We start from the raw sequence: 25419 nt of genomic DNA, 5'->3' as shown, positions 1-25419 counted from the left end.
CCACAGTCATTAAGATACCTCTTCACGGAGGCATTACCATTAGCGATCCAAAACTTCTGTCGCGTAGACAACAAAGTGTGCTGTACTCCACAGTGCGCATTTCCATTATGATGCGACAGTACAACAAGCCTAGTGAAGGGGTGCTTCGAAGGCAAAACAATCGGATGCTTTGCTTCAAGAGAGATCTCGGGAGAATTACTTAAGCGCCCTTCAATGCGGATTACACCAGCGTCATCTACACAAGGTCTGTACTTTTTAAGTGAACGTAATTCTTTCAACCGTTTCTTCTCACGTTGCGAAGCGCCAACACTACCTCGCTTTATCACTTCCTCAAGGGCATCCGGCGATCGTTTGGTCATTAAATGTACCACATCGCCATACACGCTCTTCTGAACAAACTTCACAGCCAACTCTGAAGCACTGTTAAGATAAGATGCATCCAGTTTTGGCTTCACAAAGCTACGCTTTCTCGTTTTACAGCACAAAAATTCAACAAAAGCAACCAAATAAGCGATTCTCTTTTTCATAACATACAAAGAAGGTGCGGCCTCGATCAATCTGTGAAGACCACCCTGTCCAACGTCAAGCGACTCCTCTTCGTCACGAAGATATAGGCTATGGACAGGTACTGGAGTGGCATTTTCTACAGATAGAATTTCCTCACACTGGTAGAGAAGACTAGAACCATTTAACCACAACTCTCGAAATTCTTTCTTTGTAATAAGATTTGGCCTTGTGCCAACATCAGCTGGGTTCATATCGGTAGGGCAAAAACGCCAATCCTGGGCTCCAGACAACAATAAAATATGCTCAACTCGACGCATAATAAACTTATTCAAACGTAAATCAGGGTTTTTAACCCACTGCAATACAGTACGAGAATCACACCAAAAATACTTAAGGCAGTCTGGCATCTTCAATGCCTCGTAGGCCTGCTTCACGAGTCTGGCTGTATTCAAAGCGGCAACAAGCTCTTTCCTAGCTATCGGCCAAGAAAACTGATTTTTTACAACAATGGTAGATTTACCCAGAACGAAAGACACACTCGGAACTCCGTTAACCAGTCTACGTAAGTAAACAACAGAAGAGAAAGCTTGATTCGAAGCATCACTAAACCCATGCAATTGATATGAAACAATATCATCCGGACTGCACACACCAGAGTTTGCAAAATACCATCTCGGTAACGAAAAATCCTTAAGCAGGTCCAAAGAGCGAAGCCACGACTCCCACTCTTTAACAAAGCTATCAGGGACCTCGGTGTCCCAATCAAACTTGTCTATCGCCAATTGCTGAAGTATAAGGCGTGCTTTTAGAAAAAATGGCGCTCCAAAGCCTAGCGGATCATAATTTTGTCCAAGCTGACTGAGCATACTTCGGCGCGTGTGTTTAGCTAAGGGCTTTAAGGAACATGCGATACGCATCTCGTCAGACTCGGTTTGCCACACACAACCCAATGTCTTCGCTGATGGCAAAGTCATATTTTCAGTCTGAAAGTCAATGTCACGAATCAAAGGTGAAAGCATCTCATTATCCAAATTTGACAAGACAATCATAGCCTCCTTGTTAGCACTCCACTTACCAAGTTTAAACCCACGGCTATCAAACAAAGCAATTGATTCATGAGTGATTTGCTGAGCTTCCTCTAAGCTATCAGCCGAAAATATAAAATCATCCATGTACATATTATTTGCAATATTGCAGAGAGTCAATTCACCAGCACTGCTGGGATTCTGCTCGATCATTTTCTTTATAGCCAAGCAAGCGATATACGGGCTACTCTTTATTCCCCAAGGGTGTACACAAAAACGAAATGGTACCATCCTACCATTTTCAAGGTCATCATTTTCAAACCACAATATACGAAACAAATCCCTTTGCGACTCAGGTAACTTTATTTGAAAGAAGCATTTAGTCACATCAGCCATGAGACCAAATCTACCAAGCCGAAATCTAGCCAAGACATCTACCAGAGGGTTTAACAAGTCAGGACCCGAAAACATTACATCATTAACACAAGTTCTTCGAAATTCAGACTTGCCATCGTAAACAATGCGCTTTTTTAATTGTGACGTAACAAAGTATGGTAAATACCATTCAAATCCCTTGACATTTCCTGCTTCACCAGTACGCTCAATATAGCCATTTGATTTAAGATCTTTCATGGTGTCAGTAAGGAAATCACGAAGTTCAGGTTGTTTTAAAGCTTTCTTTCTTAAAGCAGCAACTCTATCTGACGCCAACACAAAATTGTTAGGTAGATCAATATCTTCCTTCAACGGAACAGGTATCTCAAATCGACCATCTTTCAACTCAATATTCGGTTCGACAAGTTCTCTAGCCAAATTATCATTGCAAGACAATTCACAGGTTTCATTTTGCAACGTCAAATCCTGAATGACTTTATTCAGGTCTGCTATTTCCATATCACGAGACTCAATTTTACGCTGAAAGCCAGAGATGACATCCGACTCTGAAGACGTCTGCACTCTGCACACTTTAGCAACGCTTTCATCTAAGGGTGACTTACCACCACAAGCCAACCAACCGAGAGGAGTGAGTAAAGCATGTGGTTCACTACGATTTTCACCAACACGCTCTTTTTTTGCACACATCAAATAAGCGTTGTCGTTGCCAATCAGTACATCTACAGTACTACAATCATTCAAATGAAACATATTCACGTCATGAAAATGACGGAAACCATTTAAATCTTGTTTATGCGGTAAAGTTTTAACATCGTCAGCCCAAGCTGGGTTAACTACCGAAGTTATATCACAAAACAGTTCATCTGTCTCTAACGACTGGATGTTGAGTTTGACAAGGTCAGCACAAGTAGCTTTCTGACCAGCCAGGGTATCCATTTTAAACGACGCTTTATCGTACGGTTTAAGATCAAGTTCACACACCAAATCACTCGAAACAAACGTCAACTGCGAACCAGGATCATGCTGACAATACACCAACTTCGATTTGCCAGTCATTGGATTCAAAACACGAGCAGCAGTAACGCGGTTAAAGGCTGCTTTAACATTTCCAATCTTAACATTACGCACAGGAACTCTGGCACGAGCATCATCTTTCCCAACCGAATCCAGAGAATCACGTGACGTCACATAAAAATCATGCAGAAGAAAATAGTGTTTCCTATCGTTGTTAGGCACACACTTACGACAGTTATTTGCATGAACGCAATCCCTAACCATATGCTGGCGCAAACAATTCAAGCATTTGCCAGCTTTCACAATGACATCTCTCCGATCTTTAGGTGTCAAGCGCAAAAATTCTTTACAATTAGACAAAAAATGATATTCAACTTGACCACGTGACGAACAACAAATGCATGCCGGTAGGTTTTTACGTCTGGCTTCACCACCGCGCGGTGCGCCAACAACAGTCGAGTACTGCGAACTCCCTGACATCACATCATCATGGGGTTTTACGGACGTCTGCCTAACCGGACATGAAGGCAATTTTCCTTTGCCAAACTTTTTAAATTGCTGCGACTCACCAGAATCGCCCATTAGCATAATGCTAAAATCAGTCGACTTACGCGTTTCCTCCCGTACTACAAAATCGAACAAACTCTGAAAAGTAGGCTCATTAGTGCCACCATACTGATCACCTAAAAAGTCAAGATAACGCTGCTTAGCGTCAAACGGGAGTCGCTTAGCCAAATCCAAAACAAAACGTCCTTCCAATTTGTCACGCTGACCATAAGCTTGCGCGTAAAGCAAACACTGCGATAATTCATCTTTAAACTCTTTCAGATCACTGGAAGAGGTCGAAGTCAATTTGCTACCATAGCGATACTTTCTAATTTCTGGTTCTGCAAAAAGACCTCCACGAACCCCAAAACGCTGGGACAAGCGAGCTAACGACATTTCTATCCTGTCTTCCTCTGACAAGCCAGGGGTGTCAGAAACCAAATTAGCAATCGTTTGCGCAGCTGTCCTAACACAAGCTGCTTGTAACAAAGTCAAACGAGTCCTCTTAAAGGGCGAAGCTGCCATTAAGGCCGTAACACGATTTTTAAAGAAGATAAATGGCATATTATTACCATCGTAACCAATCAAGGCCGCCTTATCGAAAAACGTCCTACTATTTTGGTATTCAAAAAAGCAATCCTGCTGTTGAGAACTCGATTTAGCGGGAGAAGACAAGCTATATCCCTTAAGGGGCTGAGTGGGCTCAGTCACATGCACAGCCCGACCACGATCCTCACACACGTTAAAATCAGGAGACGCAATACGCCTCTCACAACCACCCAAATTACGTGTAGCTGGGCGATCAAAACCTAGCGGCGCAGAAAACTGTGAAGGGGGCAAAGCATTACTACTAATGGCGGCCCCGTGACCTGTACGCTCTGGGGGAGGAGTTCGGTTGTAATTCACAGACCTTGGCTCTACAGCATTCGGAAGACCCTTAGCCGCGGCCCCGAGACCTCCTGAAACAGCTGGAAAACGTGTGGATTGCCCTGGTCTACTCACAGGTTGAACGGGCGTTTAGAAAAGGTTATGTAAATTAAACTGCGATTGATGTTCATTTCTGGAATGCCTAGAAGAGCTCTTCTTAGAGCTACGCCGGGAGCCCGCCTCTGATCGATATTCAGCTAAAACTACCTCTTTACGTTGTTCAGCCCTCAACTGAGCGTCTTTGAGTGCGAACTCAGCAGCTCTCGCTTCGGCTCTCGCGGCGGCCTCAGCTGCTCTCGCTTCGGCCTCAGCTCTCGCGGCAGCCTCAGCTCGAATGGCCTCAGCTCTCGCGGCAGCCTCAGCAGCTCTCGCTTCGGCCTCAGCTCTCGCGGCAGCCTCAGCTCGAATGGCCTCAGCTCTCGCGGCAGCCTCAGCAGCTCTCGCTTCGGCCTCAGCTTGTATCTGGAGCTCCTCTCGTCTTAGCTGCAGGTTAATTTGTGCCACTATCCGAGACGAAGTCCTAGACATCCTAGTGCTTACATTTGAGGCGCTATCCTCAGGATGTATGTCAGCATCCAACATATCTGAGAACTCACTTTCTTTTTGTTCAAAGTTATTTTTTAACGAGTTGAATAGACCTTTTGCACATTCAAAATCATCAGAGCGTGACGTTTGAGTTACGCGGAGTCCGAGGGTTAAGAATCGCTTGTTTTCTACGGTTTATGAAGGCGTTTCTTGTTATTGCAAGCAAGCGTGAGGTCGCTGGCAGGTGAAAGTAAATTTTTTGTGTTTATGAATTAATGTAGGTTATCGATACATTTCAGTTCTTGTTCGTTTTAATCATCGTGTTGGCTAACAGACTAGGAAAGGCAATTTAGGACGGCCATTGTGGAGCGTGTGCATTTTGACCGGGAATTATGGATCACGTTATTGTTAGCCTACCTTGTCTTGCAACATTTTATTTTCATTCTGCATAACAAATGCAACAAACCAACCACACTTTATTGGTGATGCCAAGCATAGTCACTGGTATTTTCCTGTCGAAGATGTGAAATTGACGAATTTTTTTATGACCTGCTCTCTACATGAATGCGATGGCGTGCAATACTTCGTGTATTCAACACTTCGTCTTCACTCATTTGAGGCCTACCTAGAAACGGTGAGATATTCAAATGTAGACCAATACCATGTAGGCTAAATCTTTTTCTATAAGAAACCCTTTTTCGGCCATAACAGCATCATTGAAGTGCAGTTCATTAGCAGCTATTTTCTGCTTCAAAAGGTGAAAAATCCACTCCTCTGACATATCTCTTTGTCACTCACATTACCAGTGTACAACTGAGATACAAACATAATACCCCCATTTCTTGGATCAACTCCCACTAATCTAATGCCTTTGCAGTGTTCGTACTTTTATAGTTCGAGTACGTTTGCGACTGACGATGAAGTGAGGATGGTGTTTCGAGACGTAGGGGAAACTTGGGAGAGTTGAGCCACAGGGAGAGTTGAGCCACCCCGACTTTTTCAAAATATACTTGTTATAGAAATGAATTACCGCCACCTATTGGAAGAACTTGTAGTTAAGTTGCTTCTGACCTAAAATGTTTAACAGGTTTAGGCTCGTTGTACAACTTTTTTTACAAATAAGCATATTTACACTAAAAAAGTAAAAGTTGGACTTGAAGGTAAAAGTTTTTATATTATCGAAGTATGTTTACCAGTTTGATTTTAATACATTTTGTCATATAGCCAGTGCGCTACTCTTTCATTGTGGCTGCTAAGGAAAACCATGCGTCTAGCTTTACAGCTACAAAGTTGCAAAAAGTTAAGATGACTGGATATGGGGAGACTTGGGACACCAATGGTTGGGAGAGTTGAGCCGTGTCCCAACTCTCCCTCTATTAAAGCAATGGCAAAAATAACAAAAAAAAGTGCGTTGGTCGTCACTGCTTCGAATGTTTATGTTAATTGTTGGAAGTTTTTACGTAATTTAACGTGGAAAGTAACCGCTCACACATCATTGGCCAATTTTTTAAAAAATTTGCGTGTTTTATATTTTTTCTTGCCTTCAATCGCACTGCAGTATATAACCTGGTGAAATTTTATTTTGTATGTTATTCGCTCTGAGGATGCGCATTGTCATGGTGCGCGAAACGTCAGTGAAGCAATAAACCATCTTGTTTGTTGTTAATTTTACTTTCAATTTTATCAGATGAACGTTGCAACTAGTGCTAGAAACGATAATTGTCCTGATGAACACCCAAACTTTTGAGTAGGCTATAAAGCGTCATTTTCTAATCACGACATTGTTATGAAGCTTCCTGCTCTTTGTCAAGTCGGTGGTACAGCTAGAAGGGCAGAAAAATTTACATTTTCATGTGACTTTTCAAGATGGGATTTTTCTCATCATTCTATTATAAGCATCCGGATTTGAAACTTTATGATGACAATGACAATTGTTTTGGCTGTTTGCAGCCCTCGCATCGAATTTACGAATTTGAGTTTGCCAGTCCAAAGTGTTAACGACTACGCCATATTTCGATTTCCTACTGTGATTTTCTCCTGAATGATATGGGTATGGCAATAAGAAGCCCGGTAGTTTTTAGTCATCTTCGTGTATGATCTGTAGGCCAATAGCTTTGATATTAACATTTTTTTCCATGTTTCAGCGAGTCAGTTCTCTTCATTTTTTCGTATTTCGAGTTTGCGTATTTTGCTGAAATACAGATTGGCGCAAAATATAACGATTTTCGTGAACATGTATGTGTTTCATCTATAGAAAATTTCACTGTCCCAAGTCTCCCCTACATGTCCCAACTCACCCAATAGCATGGCTCAACTCTCCCCACTGCGTGGGAGAGTTGGGTCAAATCATTGCCTTTAGAAAATTTATTCTCGTTGTATTAATTTACATTGTCTTGTAACAACATCCCTGCTATATAAGCGCTATAGGTCTGTGTATGTTACAAGCTAGGAAAAAATTCTCTCTTGTGAACAAAGATTCTGTTACATGTTCAAATGCAAAAAATGACCCAACTCTCCCAAGCTTCCCCTACTTCAGTGTAGTCGATGATGATCATGGTGCTTGAGTAGTCCTTTTTGAAGTCTGGCTTCATGGCTGCTATGATAACATCACGATGACGGAATATGTTCAAACTAATCAACCTTAAATACATGAGATGCTTTGATGAATGAAAAATACGGTGCACAATACGAATGCAGAACTAATAACAAACCTTGTGCCTAAGTCTGTATAAAACAAACCCAAGCGAAGCTTCATCAACACCAAGAAAAATTCATCTTCCACCGCTAATCTATGTAGCCTAGATGCAGTGCTCCTGTATCATTTTGAGGTATTTTGAAAGTAGCATCGTCATTAAGTTCTGCATCAACATTTTGATTTGCATGCTTAGCTTTTGAAGCTGTATAATAGGCCTACAGGAAATTCTTCCTATCTTTGCCGGGCAAGATCGCTTCCAATACAGCAAAGAACTGGTCGAAGGTTAACACTTCTGTAGCCTAAGTTTACAACTTAAAAGAGTTTTATTTTTTGGAAAATTATACTGAAACACTGATACACGCCCGTAAAGACCACAAAACAACAGCTCAAGCAAACGTTAAACAATTTATTCGCCTGCAAACTACGCCACTAACCCTATCGCACAGCATTGCAAACAGCGGCTCGTCGTTCACGACTCCAACGTCACGCTCTGTTGGTTTGTTATGCAAAAGGTCTATTCGGGATCTACCCTATCACGAAGTTCTGCCAAGATTGCAGAGTTAAAGATTTTAGTCAAAAGAGCATGGAAATGCCGTAATTCCTCTTCTAAAGTAGATAACTTAGATCTAAAAATTAACAGTTCCTGCTTATCACTCAAAGAACCTAGGGCTACAGAAAGTTTCCCAATTTGAGTCAAAATATCCCGTCTAAGATGCCGGGCCTCTCGAACTGACTTAGCCTCATCGTTAATGGGTCCCTCCCCAGAATGGCCTGCCCGACCGCAAAGAACATCATCAGGCTTAAACTCAGTCGAGTCTACGGCGGTCGAGTCCTTGTCGCCACCGAGTGTAGACATATTAAATGTTGGGGCTAAATTTAACAATTAAAAAAATTAAGTTACACAAACACACAAAATTATTAGGCTACAGTAGTTATAAAAAACTTAACTGCAAAGACAGTAAAAATACAAAAAAGAATTTAAATGCACGATACCGTAGCTGTACGAGTATGAAGTCCTAAAGTCCACAAAACTTGCTTGGATTCTTCCACTTGAATCTACAAGCACAGATGGATTGTCTTTTAATCTTCTTTCTTGCCAATGATTGTCAAAGTTATTTTTCTTCAGTACCAAACTGAGAAGAAATGTCTTTACTTTTCTTTGCTTCTGTAAGAGTGTAGACTACCAACCAACAAATCTTCTTTTATTATTTCTTGTACTTCTAATTAGTTCTTCTGCACTAGCTGACAACAAACACGTCGTTTATTTTTATGCCTTCAAGTGCTTCTTGCGGGCTTCTTGGCCTACCAGCCAGCAAATTCGTTTTTTATTTTTCTTGCTTTAATTTCTTCTTGACCTACCAACTGACAAGAACTCGTCTTTTATTTTTTATGGTCACAGCGGTAAACCATAATCTCTTCGTGGGAAAATTGTAACATAAGATTCCCGAATCCGTTCGTCTGTATGTATCGACCGAGAAAGAAACACTTCTTGAAACGTCTATTCTTAAAGTGTATTCCTGTAAAATTAGCCCGCGGCTATCGAAATGACTGGTGCAATGCCTTACACCTCTAAAAAACTGTCACTACAATACAAATTACTTGGATAAAAGACGGAGAATTTGTCCAGCTAGCAAGCACCAAATAAACCAGTTAAATGTGCGACCGACTTCCAACAAACAACTTCAAGAATGAATCAGAAAAATTTGTGATAACTCAAAGGCACGAGAGCAGTTCGTGACGCAATATTTCATGTCCAAACAGGTCTCAAACTGAAACAGGTTTAAACCGGTCTGACACGAGTCTTACGGACGATGGTGCAATTTTGGCTCATGTTTTAGGAATTTCCATGACGTAATATTCAGTAGACCCGAACGGTTTCTACATGACGTTTGACCAGGCGAACAACCGTCTGTAACAATGGGATACATTTTTTGCGTTGCCAAGCAAGTTTGTGCTTTGTTAAGCGGTAGCCACTTTAACAGAACCACTTTCTGTCAGCGTTTGTAAAGCATCAGCCAATCAGAAGCTGCGTTAAAGTGGCTACCGTCCAATTGTGACCCTTCTAGCACTCGGTCAGAGAGCTTATCAATGCTTTGAACGTTGTTTGGTACCGGTAATTACAAAAGAAAAAAAGAGTAAATTATGACAGTGGTAGGAATTGAACCCACGTCATCGAAATGTATTCCTTAGCTCTAATCCTCTAGGACACTAACTTTGACTTATTTTACTTTTTTATCAGAACTGTTTCCTTTTTTTCTCTATTGTACCTCTAACGTTCATTTACGTAATGACGTCACAGACAACGTAGCTTCTGATTGGTTCATGCTTTACAGACGTTTACAGAAAGTGGTTCTGTTAAAGTGGCTATTTTGTAAAGCGAAGTCAGTGGAAATGTTCGGATTTAGTTTATCCAAGATCCTGATCCGACGAGTAGGCCTACTTGTCTTGATTCGATGGCTTTGAATTTTTAAAAGGTTCTGTTCTGATCCTGTCAATTTTCAATAACTTAATTCTGTGAACATCTCTGCTTCTTGGCAATTTTTAACAGTTCTTAATCCATTGAAAAAAATATTAATGAATTCTAAATGTCATGTCAACGTGATATAAATGCAATCCCAATGTCATTTAGAACTCGGATGGACACCAAAACTATAGCTCGCTTAATTCATGTCATGTAGGTTATGGGCTACATGTAAAGAGTAAAATTAGGCAAGTTCTTGAATAATTTTATGTTTTGTTTTCAACATTTCATCTGCTGCAAACATTTTGAATCCTGTCCTGATCCTGCTTTTCCGCGAAAATCAAGATTCTGTCGTGGTCCTGATCCTCATAAGTTTCAATGATCCTGCAGGATCAGAATCCAGATCTTGTGAACATCCTTAAAAACCAGTTGTCAGATATGTTCACAACAGCGTATCTCGATTTTCATCCAACAAGATTATCAAAAATTGTCTGAACCAGAATCGGATCTTGAATTTCTCAAAAAAATCAAGATTAGCATAGGATTCAAAAGTTTTTGTAGCAAGCCAAAGGTTCAAAACAGCCAAAAATTATTCACTATGGAAGTCTAACCTAGCCTACGTACTAAATTTTATTCTTTATTGGTTATAGGCTACATAGCTTACCGTAACATGAAATAAGCTAGGCTATATTTTTGGTGATCTCAATCTGAATGACATATTGTTCTAAATGATTTAAGCTCTAAATGACATTGACATGAATTGTAATCATTGATAATGATATGTCATTTAGAATAAAGTCATAATTTCTGAAAATATAAGTAACTTATACGAAAATTTTCTACAAAAAAATGAAAAGCTTGGGGTTTGACTAAACAAAATCAAACCTTGGTGGAAGCTTTCCTCCACCACTTTCTGACAGATTTCCCCATTTTGGTCGGTTTTGGGTTTACTAGGATAGTGTTTATATTCACGGCGCACACATTTTATTTGCAGATAATCACTTAGGCCTACATTACATTTCTGCAGAAGTTCGGGTTAAAAGTTTGGATCAACAATGAAAACTGAAGAATTTTAATTAGTTTATTATTTCTTTTAAAAAGGTTAAATTGCTTTTATGGTACCGTAGGCCTAAACACAGAAAAAGGTAGGCTGCAGTTTGAATGGAGTGAGACTTTAAAAACGTTAGACCTACATGGATTATCCACTTTAACAACTACTGGACGTAATGGAGGCTAACATTCCGAGAGTCAATTCACTATTCACATTTAGCTTATTTGCATTGATCAGTTATAATCGGAAACCAGAAAACTTGCATTTTATCATGGTTGTGATGCCTTATTAGCATACCTTTCTTGAGACTGTATAGCCTATAATCATTTGACTGCTTTTTTATGAGCAAACCAAAGACTGGCTGCTCTTTAGTAACCTTCCAGCCAGGGCCGGATTTAGACCACGAGAGGCCCTAGGCTATTCCATTTGTGAGGCCCCTCCCTAATTTTGAGCTCAGAATATTTTTCTCTAAACAACATCACATGTCATTGCTTAATGTCAAAAATATGACTGCATTAAACTCATTGTTCTTTTTATTTTCCACATTTATGGGTGCAAATTTTTAATTAAAAGAATAAAAATTTAGTTAAGGCAGTTTTGCTTTTAATATTAATTTATTTGATCAAACAACCGTTACAATAGTTGTAAAGTTTATTTACGGTGATATCTGTGATAATAAAATATGAGCAAGAAAACTGAAAATGTAAAGAAGAGGACATTTGAGAACTTTTGGGTGTCCTCGGAGGACAATTTATTTTTCTTCAAAAAAAATTACTTTGAATTTGATGCATTCTGAGAGCATGTTCAAACAAAAATGGCACTAGGAAAATTGCCCGTCGGATAATTGCCCGCCGGAAAATTGCTCGTGTGGGAATATTGCCCGCCAGAAAATTGCCCGTGTGGGAACATTGCCGTCGAGAAAATTGCCACCGGGAAAATTGCCCGTCTTTGAGTAAGAAAATAGCTGCGAAAAAAGTCCAGCTGGAGTCTGTATTGAACCATTGTTCCTCAAATAGTTTAAACTTAGCACCCATCTGTGATAAAAGGCGTAATAAATTTTAATCTGCAAATGCAAAAACTAAATGAAAAAATGCTCCTGGGGAATATAAATATCAACTCTCTATCTCATACCGACAAAAGTAGGCTATATAGCTTTACAATGATTTTTGAGGACAGTCTTCTTTCAGATTAAGCTATTGTCTCAAATTTTGTCATCCCAAAATGGTGACCGTCATAAAAAGTGAGCGCGGAAAAGACATTCTTGTAGATGAATTGATGGATGTATTCTCATTATTTGCCTTCTGTATGATCGCTTTGGTTAACACATGAGCAACAATAGTAATCATGTAAATTTCTGATATCAATTAAACCTTCCCCATACTTGTCATTCCCGCATGAAAGTTGTTGCTACTTTCAATGTCTAAATGATAAATTTATGCCTTTATTACTGCGAACTACCTATTGTACATTTTCAAGTTTGCTACAGATTAAAGTAGGCTACTTCATGAATTTCGCTTAATACATGACAAAGATCAGTGTCAGAACGTGATAATTAAATCTCGTCGCACCAATCTGGTTGCAAGGGTGCTAAGTTTAGACTATTTGAGGAACAATGGTTCAATACAGACTCACAGCTGGATTTTTTTGCAGCTATTTCTTACTCAAAGACGGGCAATTTTCTGGGTGGCAATTTTCTGGACGGCAATATTCCCACACGGGCAAGTTTCCGGCGGGCAATATTCCCACACGGGCAATTTTCCCGGCGGGCAATTTTCCGACGGGCAATCTTCCTGTCACGAACAAAAATTTGGGTGTGAATATTACTGTAAGATGAGTAAATTGCGTATAATGAGCATATCACTGTAAAATGAGTAAATCTGAGTAAATTGCGGGCCCTGTGCGATCGCATGGTTTGCACACCCCAAAGACCGGCTCTGCTCTAAGCAGGTCATACGAGTCTTGTCAAAGGCACTTTCCCAGATAACATTTTCACAAGTAGAATCTTCACTTTGCATCTTCGGTGATTAAGATTGCTTCATTGATTGGAAACCTCTACAAGTAGTGAAACTGGAAGAACAAAACTTCCAAAAATTCTTTCTCAGCTGCAAATAAAGATTCTTCCATCAAACAACCAATCGTTGGATTGCACACTGAAACTCACGCTGCCCATGACCATAACTCGTCGTGGCGTCACAATGGTTTAGGGATGGGGTGTCCCTGCAGGCCTCATGCATTCTTCTTTTTCTTCACCATAGAAATAGTCTCTTAAAGAGCCCACATTCCGGGTTCGATTCACTTTACCAAACAATGGATCATTTAAAAAATCAGTTTGAAAATTTGGAGTGAAGATGTTGTCGAAGTTTATTCCATGTAAAATTCGGCACTGCTGACAAAATCCTAAACCTCTGTGATAATCTGGAAAAGTCTTGACATCCAATTCTCTCCATTTTAAATATTTTCTATATTCTCTGTCGTTTCTATTCAGATAGTGTAAGTAATCAACAAGACCTTCTACTGAAAAATCTTCAGCGTAAATGAAAGAATTAGGAGGACAGGCAATTAAATAATCTTCTTTCCTAGCTCCAAACACAACAGGAACAACACCATATTTAAAAGCATTGAAGAAGAGTTTTTCTGTTATATAGTCTGTGCAATGATAACTGTTTTCAAAGGACAAGTAAAATTTGTATTCATCGTTATTCCATTCTTTTATCCCGTTTGGAAAGCACTTTCCACCTAGGTCAACCTTCAATCCAGCGACAGCCAATTTTGAGAAAAAATCCATTCGTAATGCAGCACCGCCAGTAATTTGGCAATTAGAAACAACCCACAATGCAAGTTGTTTCTTCTTGGCCATCAATTGGTCGATTGTCGTGTTCGTTTTTTGCACTTGAGTCAATATCTTCGCTGGCGCACCATAAGGGGTCAATATATCTGAGTTTTTTCTGCAAATATACAATACCACCTTTAACATAAAAAAACGCACAGGGTGAATGATTGACAGCAAAGCAATTCGATTTAAGAAAATTACAAAAAACAAAATCGACAAAACAAATTCAAAAGTTTTTTCGGTGAAACACTGTTCCCTCATTAGGAATATAACTGTTTGCATGAGAAAAAACAAAAAATAGGCTAAATCACAACACATGTTCACATATTAATAATAATAAATCTATCTCAACCAAGCTGAGCAAAAAATAGTTCGGTAAAACGTTACACTTAATCTGTGAAAACTAGGTCTACTCCTAAAAAATGATACTTCGTTTTAGATAGAAAAAAAAAAGGTAAAGGTGGTCCCATACTTGATTCAAGTGTTGGGTATGAGAAGATAAGGTTCTCAATGTACTAAGCCTTCGGCACTAAGGAGAGTAGGGTGGCCAGATCCTTTCTCTCGGCCGCCTTTCCTGCAGCAATTATGCCCACCCAATTTATTATACCCTAGGTAGAGGTGAACGGTGTTTTCAACAACTAACTGAAGCCGGGAGTCGAACCAGGTTTGCATAATTGGAAAGCCAACGCCTTATCCTTTGCGCCGTCCCACCGCCATTAAAAATAAATAGATCTGAAAATTAAACTTAACTAACACCAGTTTTTTCAAAAGATAAATCCAACAAATTGCGCAGAAGCAGCGCATTTATGATTTGTTGCTATTGGTTTAATACAATAATTTTCAACCAGTGTTCCGCGAAACAAGTGTTTCATGAAAGATCATCAAGTGTTTCGCAAGAAATTTGTTAGTTTTATGAAACACAGGTCAAAAACGAAAAAATCACAAAAGCTTCGCGTTCGTCTATCTGAAACTTCTGTCGAAATATCAACTTCGTGTTTATCCAAACTGTGAAGAAATTGCTGTGCTGTTTACTTTATTACTGTACATCCTTATAAAACTTCTTTTGGTATTTTAATGTATAACGTGTTTCGTGGCTCAAAAAAGTTAACAAAAATAACACAATTGGTTTAATGTGTTATTTTGATACTTCTGTGATTTGCATGGGGCTAGGCCTATTGGTATATGGCTGAAAGATTGTAACCTACAAACGGTTGGATTATAAAAAGTATAAGATAAAGCTCGATCACTTCAAAGCTCTGTAACTGGAAACTCTCTCTATCTCAAAGGGGATTTACTGGTCCCTGCAAAACTCTTATCAAATACATGCACAAAACTATACCTAATTCCAAACTTTGAATAATTCGAAGTGTTTTTGTGCCTCCAGAGCATATGCATCGCTCTCTACCTTATAAGATAACGTCAATGCTTTGGAAGCGTTGTACATGCTTGATAGAGCTTGGACATCAGTTGAGGGGAAAGAGATAAACATTGTTTCAAACCTGCCAAATTCATTGCTATGACTCCTGGCATTGAAGTCACAGTGGACACATCTGATAAAGATAACATCCTCATTGCTAAGCTTACCAGATGTGCTAAATGCCAATGTGATTTTTGACGGGACATACGATTACGAAGATTATGCAATGGCGAATGGCCGATGATATTCTCGAGGCAGTAACAGAAAAACACAACTGCTGCAAGTGATGATGGCGAGCGCGAAGCCAGGCCCATGCCCGCAGTAACAAGAATGCTTGATCAGTGCATGGGTATAGGCTACGAGACTTTTTACAAATGCAAGATAATTCTGCTGAGACTTTTGTCCATCTCAGGATAACTTAAAGTTTTAAACAACACATTACTCCAAAGAAATTGATGGCACTGAGACAAACTGCTGTTGACAATTTGCGTGTGTAATTTACACGTGTGTATAGCCTACCAGTAATATTGCATAGTAGGCAACTTGTTGTTGCGTCATTGCAACGAGTTTTTTTTACAAACAACGGATAACTTGAACTATGGATAACTCGAAACAATTTGGTCAGTTTCTTCAACTTTGAGCTAACGAACTTTGTCTGTATACCGGTACTACCTAACAACCTTAAACAAAACAAATTAAAACTTGGAAACCCTTAGCACTAAAGGAGAATTTCTTTTACCCCGTGAAGTTTTGCTTACTTGTGCGTCATTGTTAAGTTAAAAAAGTTTTTCCAGATGTCCAAATCAACGTGGAATTGATTCAATGTTGCTTGCGACTCCATGGTCCACCAAACATAATACTGATCAAGTCTCCTAAAGCAGATTAATTATTGAAGTAAATTACTTTTAGTTTTGTAAGTAAAACACACCAATAAATAATAGCCTAACAACAATATCAAAGTTATTCGATTTGTAACAATTCTATTTATTTAAAGTGGAAAACAACCCATTAATTTGTCAATCAATCGCGTCAAGTGAGATACGTTTCTGGCATATGCATTCCAAAAACACAGTTCTCAGTCATGCTATTACACCACGCTTTATAACGTCTTTTAATCGACCATATTTAAAGCTTAGTATCTATATACCAGTGACCAGTGGCGGCTGGTGAATTGTAGAAATGGGGGTAGGACTGCGTGTTTGCCAAAGGAGAATATAGTAGCAAGAGATCTGGGAAGCCTTCTTCAAAAAATTTTGAAAATTACATTTGATTTGGTGCATTCTGAGCGTATTTTTAGCTTTAAATTGTGATAAAAGTTTGAGATAAAACTTGGCACTTTGAGAATTTTGCAAACTCAATTCAATTCAATTTATTTTTCTTTGTCAGAATGATATTGTGAAAAAGAAATACAGCAACAAAACCAACAAAAGGAAAAGGTGGCAAAACCTTAACGGTTTAAGACGTGCATGAAAGGATCTAATATTGCGGTATATGCATCAATAAATATAGTTAAGCACGGCCACCAGGGGCGCCGGAAGCGGGGGGCAGGGGGGCGAATGCCCCCCCTGCCCTCAAATTTTCTGCAGATGGAGGGGCAGGGGGGGCAATGGTGCCCTTTTAAAGTCTTTTTTTTTAATATATTTTTTGTTTGTCGATCCAGGTTTACACCTGGTGGTTGAAGATTCCTTGAGATTTATATTAAGTGGACGGAAAGGCAAGGAAGCCAATCTTCGTGTCCACCTTCAGGCATGCCTTTAAGTGTCCTGCCAAAGACACAGCCGCATGCTCTTGAGCGGTGCTGAACCGGCGCCCTTTCGATTGCCGTTCCAGGGCTCTCACCACTCGGCTATGCAGCCGACGTTTAAAGTCATGTAAGCAACTGCACATTTTGCAATATAACAATTTCTGCTATTCGCTTTTAGCCTAATTATAATCTTTCATTTTTGCCTCAAAATAATATTTACAGCACAAAATGTTGCAACACAGTACAGGCCATAAAACTCGTTTTTTTTTTCGGCAGCCATCGTGGCCTACCGGGAGCTCCTTCTCGGCGGCCAAATCTGCGTGCTTGGAGGCCAAAATAAAAATAACGATAGCACAAGTGAATAGAATTAAACTTGCAACAATGCTAAAATGATCACTTAGCGTTGTTGAAGTCTGGGCCTGGGCGACGTCCTACAAGAGAATCGTTGCACCACGCAATACTGCTTTATCGGGATTGTAATCCAGTAGGCTACTATTCAAACGGTCTGCAATGTGGCTGATTTTATAGAAGTTCGCCACTCCCCTAGAACTCTTTTTAGCAACGAAAAACAACGTTCGACATGTGTTGACGATGACGGCAAGGTAATAAAATAAGTATTTCAATGATTAAAACATTACTTGTAAGCTTTAACTGCCTTTTATCAGAACTGACGATGCACTAGCAAGTGCGAAATATTTTTTCTGTTTCATCTACTGACATCTGATCCCTGTTGCCTTAGCAATTGAGGTTTTAGCTATTTCAATGATGTACATTACTAAAAGAAGCATATAATTTTTGCAAAATATGATCAAAAAATGTTTTCCCCATTGATGTCAAATAGCTTAGTTCTCCTTTTTAACAACGGTTCAATGTCCGACAACATCGAATCGACATAAAAACGACAATATTGCCAGCCGATGTAAATTAGCACTTCGGATTAAGACTGTGTTAAAATAAACGTCGGGAGTTACAAACAAGACTTACAGCGCTGGCGATCGCAGATGGATATATTCCATCAATAACAAATATTCCCCGCACAATGCAACAGTGGCGATTATGACGCGCTAACCTAATTTTGCGTCACTCTTTGATACTGCTTATTTTCGACAGTTAATCCACGATCATTCTATTGCGAAATTAAATAATTGGCTAGAAGAGATCGGCGGCCAAACTTCGCCGATTGAGGAGGTAGCACCGGCGGTTCATTCAACCACTACTTAGCGGCCATGGCCACAGGCTGCTTTAAGGCTTGACAGGTAGGTTACATCATTATAACATAGGATGGTGCCCTTCTTTGTATACCGGATTATCATTATCGCTATATTTTATCTTGAAACTAGAAAAAAAAAATGGCCTTTTACTAAACAAAAGTGCCCTTTTTTCGTAATCTTGCCCCCCCAGTCAAAATCGTTCCGGCGCCCCTGACGGCCACCAAACCTGATACTTTAAAACAAGTTGATAAATTAGTTTTAAGAATCAGTCGCCTCCTCGTTCCTGGAACAACTGGAGCGCCAATTCTTAAAGCAATGAGAACACGACTGAACCCAACAACATCACAAAAACAAACTACTATACATACACACATATTGAAATTACGTAACGGACTATCAAAACAAGGACTATTTACAGATTTTATACAGAAATAAAGTGTTCGCAGCAACGATATTAAGTAGCATATAGATTGCAGAACAAATACACAATATGACAGCTCATTATTAAGATAAAATAGTTAAAAAAGCATTATTTTTTAAATTAATTTCCTGCACATGTAAGAGCATAAGAAGTATGATGATATAGCAGCGTGTTTTTGGTATTGCCAATAAGAGTTGAATCATCTTTTATAGCGTCAGTGAGGGATGGAGTATTTTTGGTATCGCTAATGAGAGGTGGAGACTCTTTGGTAGTGTCGATGAAGGATGTAGTGTCTGAGTTGTTTCAAGCATCTTTTCCAAATGTGTAATATTTTGAAGGGACCATCCACAAACAAATGTGAATAACAAAAATTATCAAGCTTAGCCGCTAATAAATAATATTTACGTCACAGCAAACAATTTAGAGTAGGTCCATAGGCTGTGCTGCTACAGCACTTGAGCATGACAAGGTGATGTAACTCACTTAGTAAAACAATGTTAGTAGAATATTGTTAGATAAGATAATAATTAGATAGAAACGATCTGTTTTCGGCTGATGCTGTGGGTTCGCTGTGAGATAAACAGCGATCATGCTGTCACAACCGAAACTCATTCAATTGCATATCTGATTTATTTGCTCAAATAGCACACTTTAAGTTTTGCAAATTTCCATTATTCTTTTTTTCATGGTGCAACTTTCTTAAAGCTGCTTCTTCTTCTTCTGCGCATGAACCTTCACTTATGCGTATAAACCTTCTTCTCCTTTCCAATGGCCAAGGGGCTCTGCCTTCTACCAACCTTAAGCAACTTTCTAATTTTATTCTTTAAGCTGTGGTTCACTTTAACTCTGAAAACTTTACCTGGTCGAAGGCAGTTTAGTTTTGGGTAGTTCAGCAAAGTGAAACACGACAATTTTTGTGTCCGGGTCAAGCACCTGAAAAGCAAAAACAGGTAAAAGCTCGACCTTATTCAAATACGCTCATTACAGAACCGCAATCACGTTTTTTTGTAAACATACCGATACGGCGATACCAAATCTTATTATGTAAACATTGTGTTGAGATATTTGACATTAGCAATTATGATCTCCCGGGCCTCTCTGCCATTTGCAATGCGAATAAAACCATTATTTTTAAAGTTGTATTTTGTAGCCAGCAATTTATTCAAACTAGGCTACTGGTATTTGTTAATGTAGTAAAAATATGTTGAATGCTCAAAAAACAAAATATACGACTCTTCAATTACAATCAATCACCACTGACCCAAGAAGCAAAATCTGTCGATTTTCGTTGATTTAACCAGAACTGTGGGGTCGTAGGGTCGGAGAGCTTTTGGCATGTCCAGAGTCGGAGTCGTTGAAAAAAAGACCGACTCCGACTTGATGCAAAACGATAAACAATAAAATTTGTTTGGAATCTTTTTTGTTTCTTTTCTCGGTATTTTCCAGAAAATAGAAGTGTTTGTTCTTGTCAGATTTTGTGAAACCTACTGTTAACATTTCGATCACAACATAAGTGATATTGAATTTAAAAGAAATTGAACAGAAGCAAAAAATAAAAAATCTGGCATCTCTTTCTAAAATGTTAGTCACTCATTTTATTTTGTCGTTTCCGTTAATCACAATTTTTCCCCTACAGCTTATGCTCCTGTTTCTTTTTTGTTCTTTCTTTTTCATGTTCTAATGTTTACCTCTTACCATAGTTTTGTTCAACGTGATGTTGCATACACCACACAACTTTGACTGCATCGGTTTCTTGTTATCGAAATTGCCAAATGGAGGGTCCCAAACCAGAATGTTGTACTGAAAAGTTTGAGAGAAAATTAGATAATACCGCAAGTTAAAAACACTAACAAAACAACTCACTAACCATATTCTACAAGTATCGGTTTGATCATTGTGAAAATAAGTCGATTTTCGGAATAATTAAATTTTGTTTGTGAACCCTTAATGCATCTTCTCGGGCCCCTTAAGGGTTTATGAACCCCAGATTAAGAACTCCTGTAGAAGAAGATGTAGTAGAACAACAAAATATGGCTTAATCCAAGCATTGAGAAATTGCTTATCCTGCTCACATACTAAATGACTACGCAGCACAACTGTGTAAAATTATTTTTCTTTTCAAGTCTTAAAAAGAACTACAGTAGTCTAGTCTCCGCCATGGCCACCTATAGATACGGCCTGATTTGTCACATTTTGCAGAAATTTCCAGGTTTTTCTGACTTTGGGCGAATGTTTAAATAAATTTTTCTAAAAATTAGATTTTTACGCTTTCTTTATTCTTTTCCCCAGATGACACAATAGGTTTTAACATCCTCACATGTTGAAAAACAAAGAAAATTTGATTTTGTAAATTTTAGTCAGACTGTTAATTTTCAATAACAGTCTGATTTTGCGTTTTTCAACTTACTTTTTCTCATTTGCTATTGCTTCCCCAAGGCAACAAAAAAGTTTTTTGTCATTAGGAAACCGCAAAAAGTAAAAACATCTCAAAAAATGTCCGTCAAGCACTAGCAGTAGCTGTAATCAAAATCTTCAATCTTCATTGCTTCCAACACAACTGCCTTGCTTCCAAGAGCACGGTTTTGTTACTTGTTCTACACTAACAATAGCTAGCACGATGTGGTTTGCTTTATTATCACTTTCAAGAAGATTCTTTCAATGGAAGTTTAGCGATCTGCTCTGAGTTATAGCATGTTAAACACAAAGAACGTTAGGGTTAGGGTTAGGGTTAGACAAATCAGGCCGCATCTCCAGGTGGCCATGTCTCCGCTTATTAAGTTCACGGTTAATAGGTACACCCACTTATTAAGCCCAATTTGGTCCGGTCCGGAATTATTGAATGTGTAGGAGTAGTAGAGAATCGGTACCCAATTGTAGCAAGTGGTACCCAATTGTAGCAGCACATTGTTTTGTAGCAGCACAATTTAAATTTTTGAGGCCTACTGGGTGAGTGTTCCGTAAGATTTTTTCCAATAAAGAAAAACTGTTTTGCGATAAAAAAAAAGATAATAAGAACCACAGTCTAATTGCACACAAATCAAACAAAATAAATGGTCAATTGAGAATTCGTAGTTTGCAATAAAAGTTGGCTAAATTGATGAAAATAATATAATTCCAAGAGCATTTGTCAAAATGTTGGAAACCTTTAATCTGACCATGTAAGCAAATTTGATTGATCGCGAGGATCTTTTATTTTTAAACTGGATAAACCTTTTTGGAAGCTTGATCCTGGCAGTTTTGGAAGCTTCTGCAGGCTTTGAAACACTGACACTCAATTACCTAGATTGACATTGTGAATGAACTTACTTTGTGTTGTGACTTTTTTTGTAATTCTTGTTTCAGGATCGACTCTAAATCTGACAAGGTTATGGACCTATTGTTGTCAAGCCAACGTTCATAAACCAGCGGGTCTTCCTTTTTCCATTTGGACTCATTTTTCTAAAAAAGAAAGAAAAACCGAATTAGTAAAAAACTTGATAACTAGTAAGAATTAGAAAAAAACGAGGATAGTTAGGGCACAATACCAATGTAACTTTCAGGTCCCAAAGCCTCACATTTCTACTAAAAATCGCACCCCATTCAACGAATGCAAGGTGGTTTCTTCGAGTTTCCGACCTTTTTGGAATAGTTACGGGCCTGTAAACCATCCTTGGCCCAGGTCCAAAAGTACCTTCTGTCAACACCACTGAGTATCCTTCCTTAGCCTATATGAACACAAGGCCGTGTGAGCACCATTTTAGCCCACCCCAAAATCCACTAGTAGGCCCCTATGTTTTGTAATGGTTCTTAAAAATAGGACAAACAAGCGTTAGATTATGGCCACAAACTCTTTCAACATAGGGAAAGAATTCACATTTATTATTTCAGCAAAGAGTAAACAACCCTAAGACATTTTAGAAAAAAATAGTAATAATGCCGACAATTCAGTAGCGGGATCTGGAAAAAAGTTGGGAAAGGACCAGAGTTTTAACAAAGCAAATTTATACAAAAAACTGGACAATGCAAAACTTAATGTCCAAAAAATAAAAATAAAGATGGTTAAGAGGGCGTGGGGAGCTAGCCCCCAGAAATTTTTGACAAATATGACATTGTTTTGGTCATTTTTAAGCCATTTTTGGTGCAATAGTGTCGTTTTCATCAGATGTACACTTTGTATGTAGCCAGACAGCAAATCAGTCGTTTTTAACTTTGTAAAAACGACTATAATTTGTTGTCTGGGCATAGGTCGTTTAATAAAACCAAATTCATCAAATTAAAATTGGATTTGGTTAGAAGGTTTAGTTTAAAATTTAAGTCAGCTTGTTATTTAAAAAATAAAATTCATTCACTGCCACAGAAAGATTTCAATAATTTATTTCTTGAAAATTTGTTCAGTCTAGCAGACTATGGTGTAGCCTACTAGCCAGAGATGTACGTATACGCCGCATACCTGCGGCGTAGACTTTTTGTTTACGCTAACGCTTACGGCCACATTTTTTTGGATAGTTTGAGCTTGAGGCTACGCCGTAAAGGTTTTGCGGTTTTTTAGCGCATAGCGTCAACGCATACTTTTTAATGTCTTTTTTTCGCTACAACACGCCAATACCTTCCAGCGCTGCAGTTGAAAGAATGTTTTGAATGGGCAAAGACATATTGGAACCAAAACACAGCAAAATGTCAGATGAACACTTTCAGATGCTTGTGTTTCTTCGTGGATATTCAAAATAAAACTTGTTTATTTCGAGTGGTTTATACCGTGGAAATGTTTGGCACCTAGCAAATAAAATTAGTTTACGCTAGTGTATGCGCTGACGCTGACGCCGCCAACTTTTTTACAAGTTACGTTGACGCATACGGCGTATGGTTTTTCGAACGTTTACGCTGACGGCGTCGATATTTTTTGTATGCGCGTACACCACTGGTACTAGCCTATCAGCAGGTTAAACTTCGCAAAATTTATCTGAGGTATCCTGACCTTCGCTTGGCCAATAGCATTTCCTCCCCTTATTTCACTTTATAGCCTATCTCCATTCATTTATCGATTTAATTTTTCTTTAAAGTATGCTATTTGAGTGAGAAGTGTTTACTTTGGAATGTTATATTATTTTATTAGTTTTTTTGTGGGACACAGAAAACGTTTCACTCCCATAACCCACTTTTGAAACTTTCCATGACCATCGCCTAACATCGTTGATTAGGTGAATAAAATATGGTTGAGCGAGCAAAGCGAGCGAGTAATTTTGCAAATATGAAAAAAATTCCATATTAAATGTTACCGTACATGTGAAATTACAAGCCAAAGTCGCTGCACGAATTAAATATGCGTGGGCCCCGAAATAGAGGTAGGCCCCCAGTGAAGGGTTTGGGGAGCATTAAATACGAATTTGAGTAATTTAAGCTATTGATTATCGAGTTTCTGTAGCAGCTTTTTCTATTTAAATAGTCAAAAAATATATAAACTAAAACGAGTGGACTCCTACACAGCCGTGGCCTCCCCCCCGCCGGGAACACGGGGGTCGGTGAACACGGCCTTGTATGAACATATCGGCAAGTAGCCTAAACATATCGAAGAAAGCAAGAATACATCTTCTCCATTACAATAAGATTACGAACTTCCTGTGGATTCGTACATAGTAGTAAAGATTAAAAACAAAAGTGCTAAAATGCTGGTTATAATTTGCCTTACTTTCATTCGTTCTTCTAGAAGCAGTAAATTTTTCTTTATTTGTTCCATTGGACTTAGAGGGTTAATAGACCTTGCCATTTTACGTGCTGTCGGTTGAGTTATGTATTTTGAATTGAAAACCACTAAGATTACAGTGAAACTGCTCAGGGTTACAAAAATCAACATGTACTTTCGTTTGCTCTTCATAGTAACTTTAATATCAAGTTCTACAAGGAAAAGTCACAAATTGAAACCAAAAGAAAAATAAAGCCTCCAACGAAATCTTTAAGCCAGTTTTTAAAAGTGTTTCCGCATTGGTAAACTGTGTTGAAACCACCGGGTAGTGCAGTCCATGAACAGCATAAAATCAAATGATGAACAGACAAAGGTGAAAAGCAATAAGCAATTAGCCAAGACAGTGAAGACCCTGTGAACGCTCACATTGTAAGTCAGCAAGCAATAGAAAAAAAATGAAGTAGGCTAACATTTCTCAGTCAGTATGCAATGCATTCTTTCCAAGCTTAAAACTGTCTTTACGTTATATGCAAAAAGAAGTTACCAAAGATTCGAAAATTAATGATATTAATTAAGTAATCCTATTTCCTCTACAGTCGTTGTAGTCAGCATTTAAATTTATTCATCGTTCCAGGTTCGTCGTAGATTGAATGACTTGATCACTCTGCCAATATATAACTAAATAAACTAGCCTACTCATTAGAATTTCTGTTTCCGTAGTTATAGATACCCTGAGCATAAATATTACTTTGAATAGTATTCTTACTGCAGAATAACTTATAAAAATAGTTACTCAAAGTCTTTTCTCACGCTTGTCTGCTCTATGCTTGGTTAAAGCTTTCGAAAAGAGACTTCTCACTCCGAAAACGAAGATTCCTAATCAACCTAATCTCATCGTAAGTATAAAAACACTTCGGAGTATTGACAGTTGTGGCTGACTAAACGTCAGCAAAAGTGTTGAATGAGAAATCGTAGGCTACATTCAACATC

General features: G+C 38.7%; 1 protein-coding gene across 1 annotated transcript; it reads right to left on the bottom strand.

Annotated features, from left to right (window-relative positions):
* Positions 1–11736: 11736 nt before the first annotated feature.
* LOC145767060 (4-galactosyl-N-acetylglucosaminide 3-alpha-L-fucosyltransferase FUT6-like) lies at positions 11737–24744 on the bottom strand. The gene is made up of 6 exons (XM_082578800.1): positions 24436–24744; positions 22077–22208; positions 20466–20570; positions 19630–19703; positions 16153–16266; positions 11737–14092 (listed from the first exon to the last, which is right to left on the bottom strand). The coding sequence occupies exons 1-6, from the start codon at positions 24619–24621 to the stop codon at positions 13348–13350; spliced, it is 1356 nt and encodes a 451-aa protein (XP_082434926.1). The 5' UTR covers positions 24622–24744; the 3' UTR covers positions 11737–13347.
* Between the last annotated feature and the right edge of the window lie 675 nt (positions 24745–25419).

This window comes from Aplidium turbinatum, chromosome 3 (genome assembly GCF_918807975.1).
Source record: "Aplidium turbinatum chromosome 3, kaAplTurb1.1, whole genome shotgun sequence".
Classification (NCBI taxonomy): domain Eukaryota; kingdom Metazoa; phylum Chordata; class Ascidiacea; order Aplousobranchia; family Polyclinidae; genus Aplidium; species Aplidium turbinatum.
This window is presented reverse-complemented; position numbering and strand designations above follow the sequence as displayed.

Bases quoted from the DNA above. Each gene is read 5' to 3' on its own strand.
- LOC145767060 (XM_082578800.1), bottom strand. From the start codon at position 24,621: ATGAAGAGCAAACGAAAGTACATGTTGATTTTTGTAACCCTGAGCAGT. The intron at 22,209-24,435 runs GTAAGGCAAATT...TTTCTTTTTTAG, and splicing joins TTCTAGAAGAACGAATGAAA to AAAAATGAGTCCAAATGGAA. The intron at 20,571-22,076 runs GTAAGTTCATTC...CAAACTTTTCAG, and splicing joins AAAAAAAGTCACAACACAAA to TACAACATTCTGGTTTGGGA.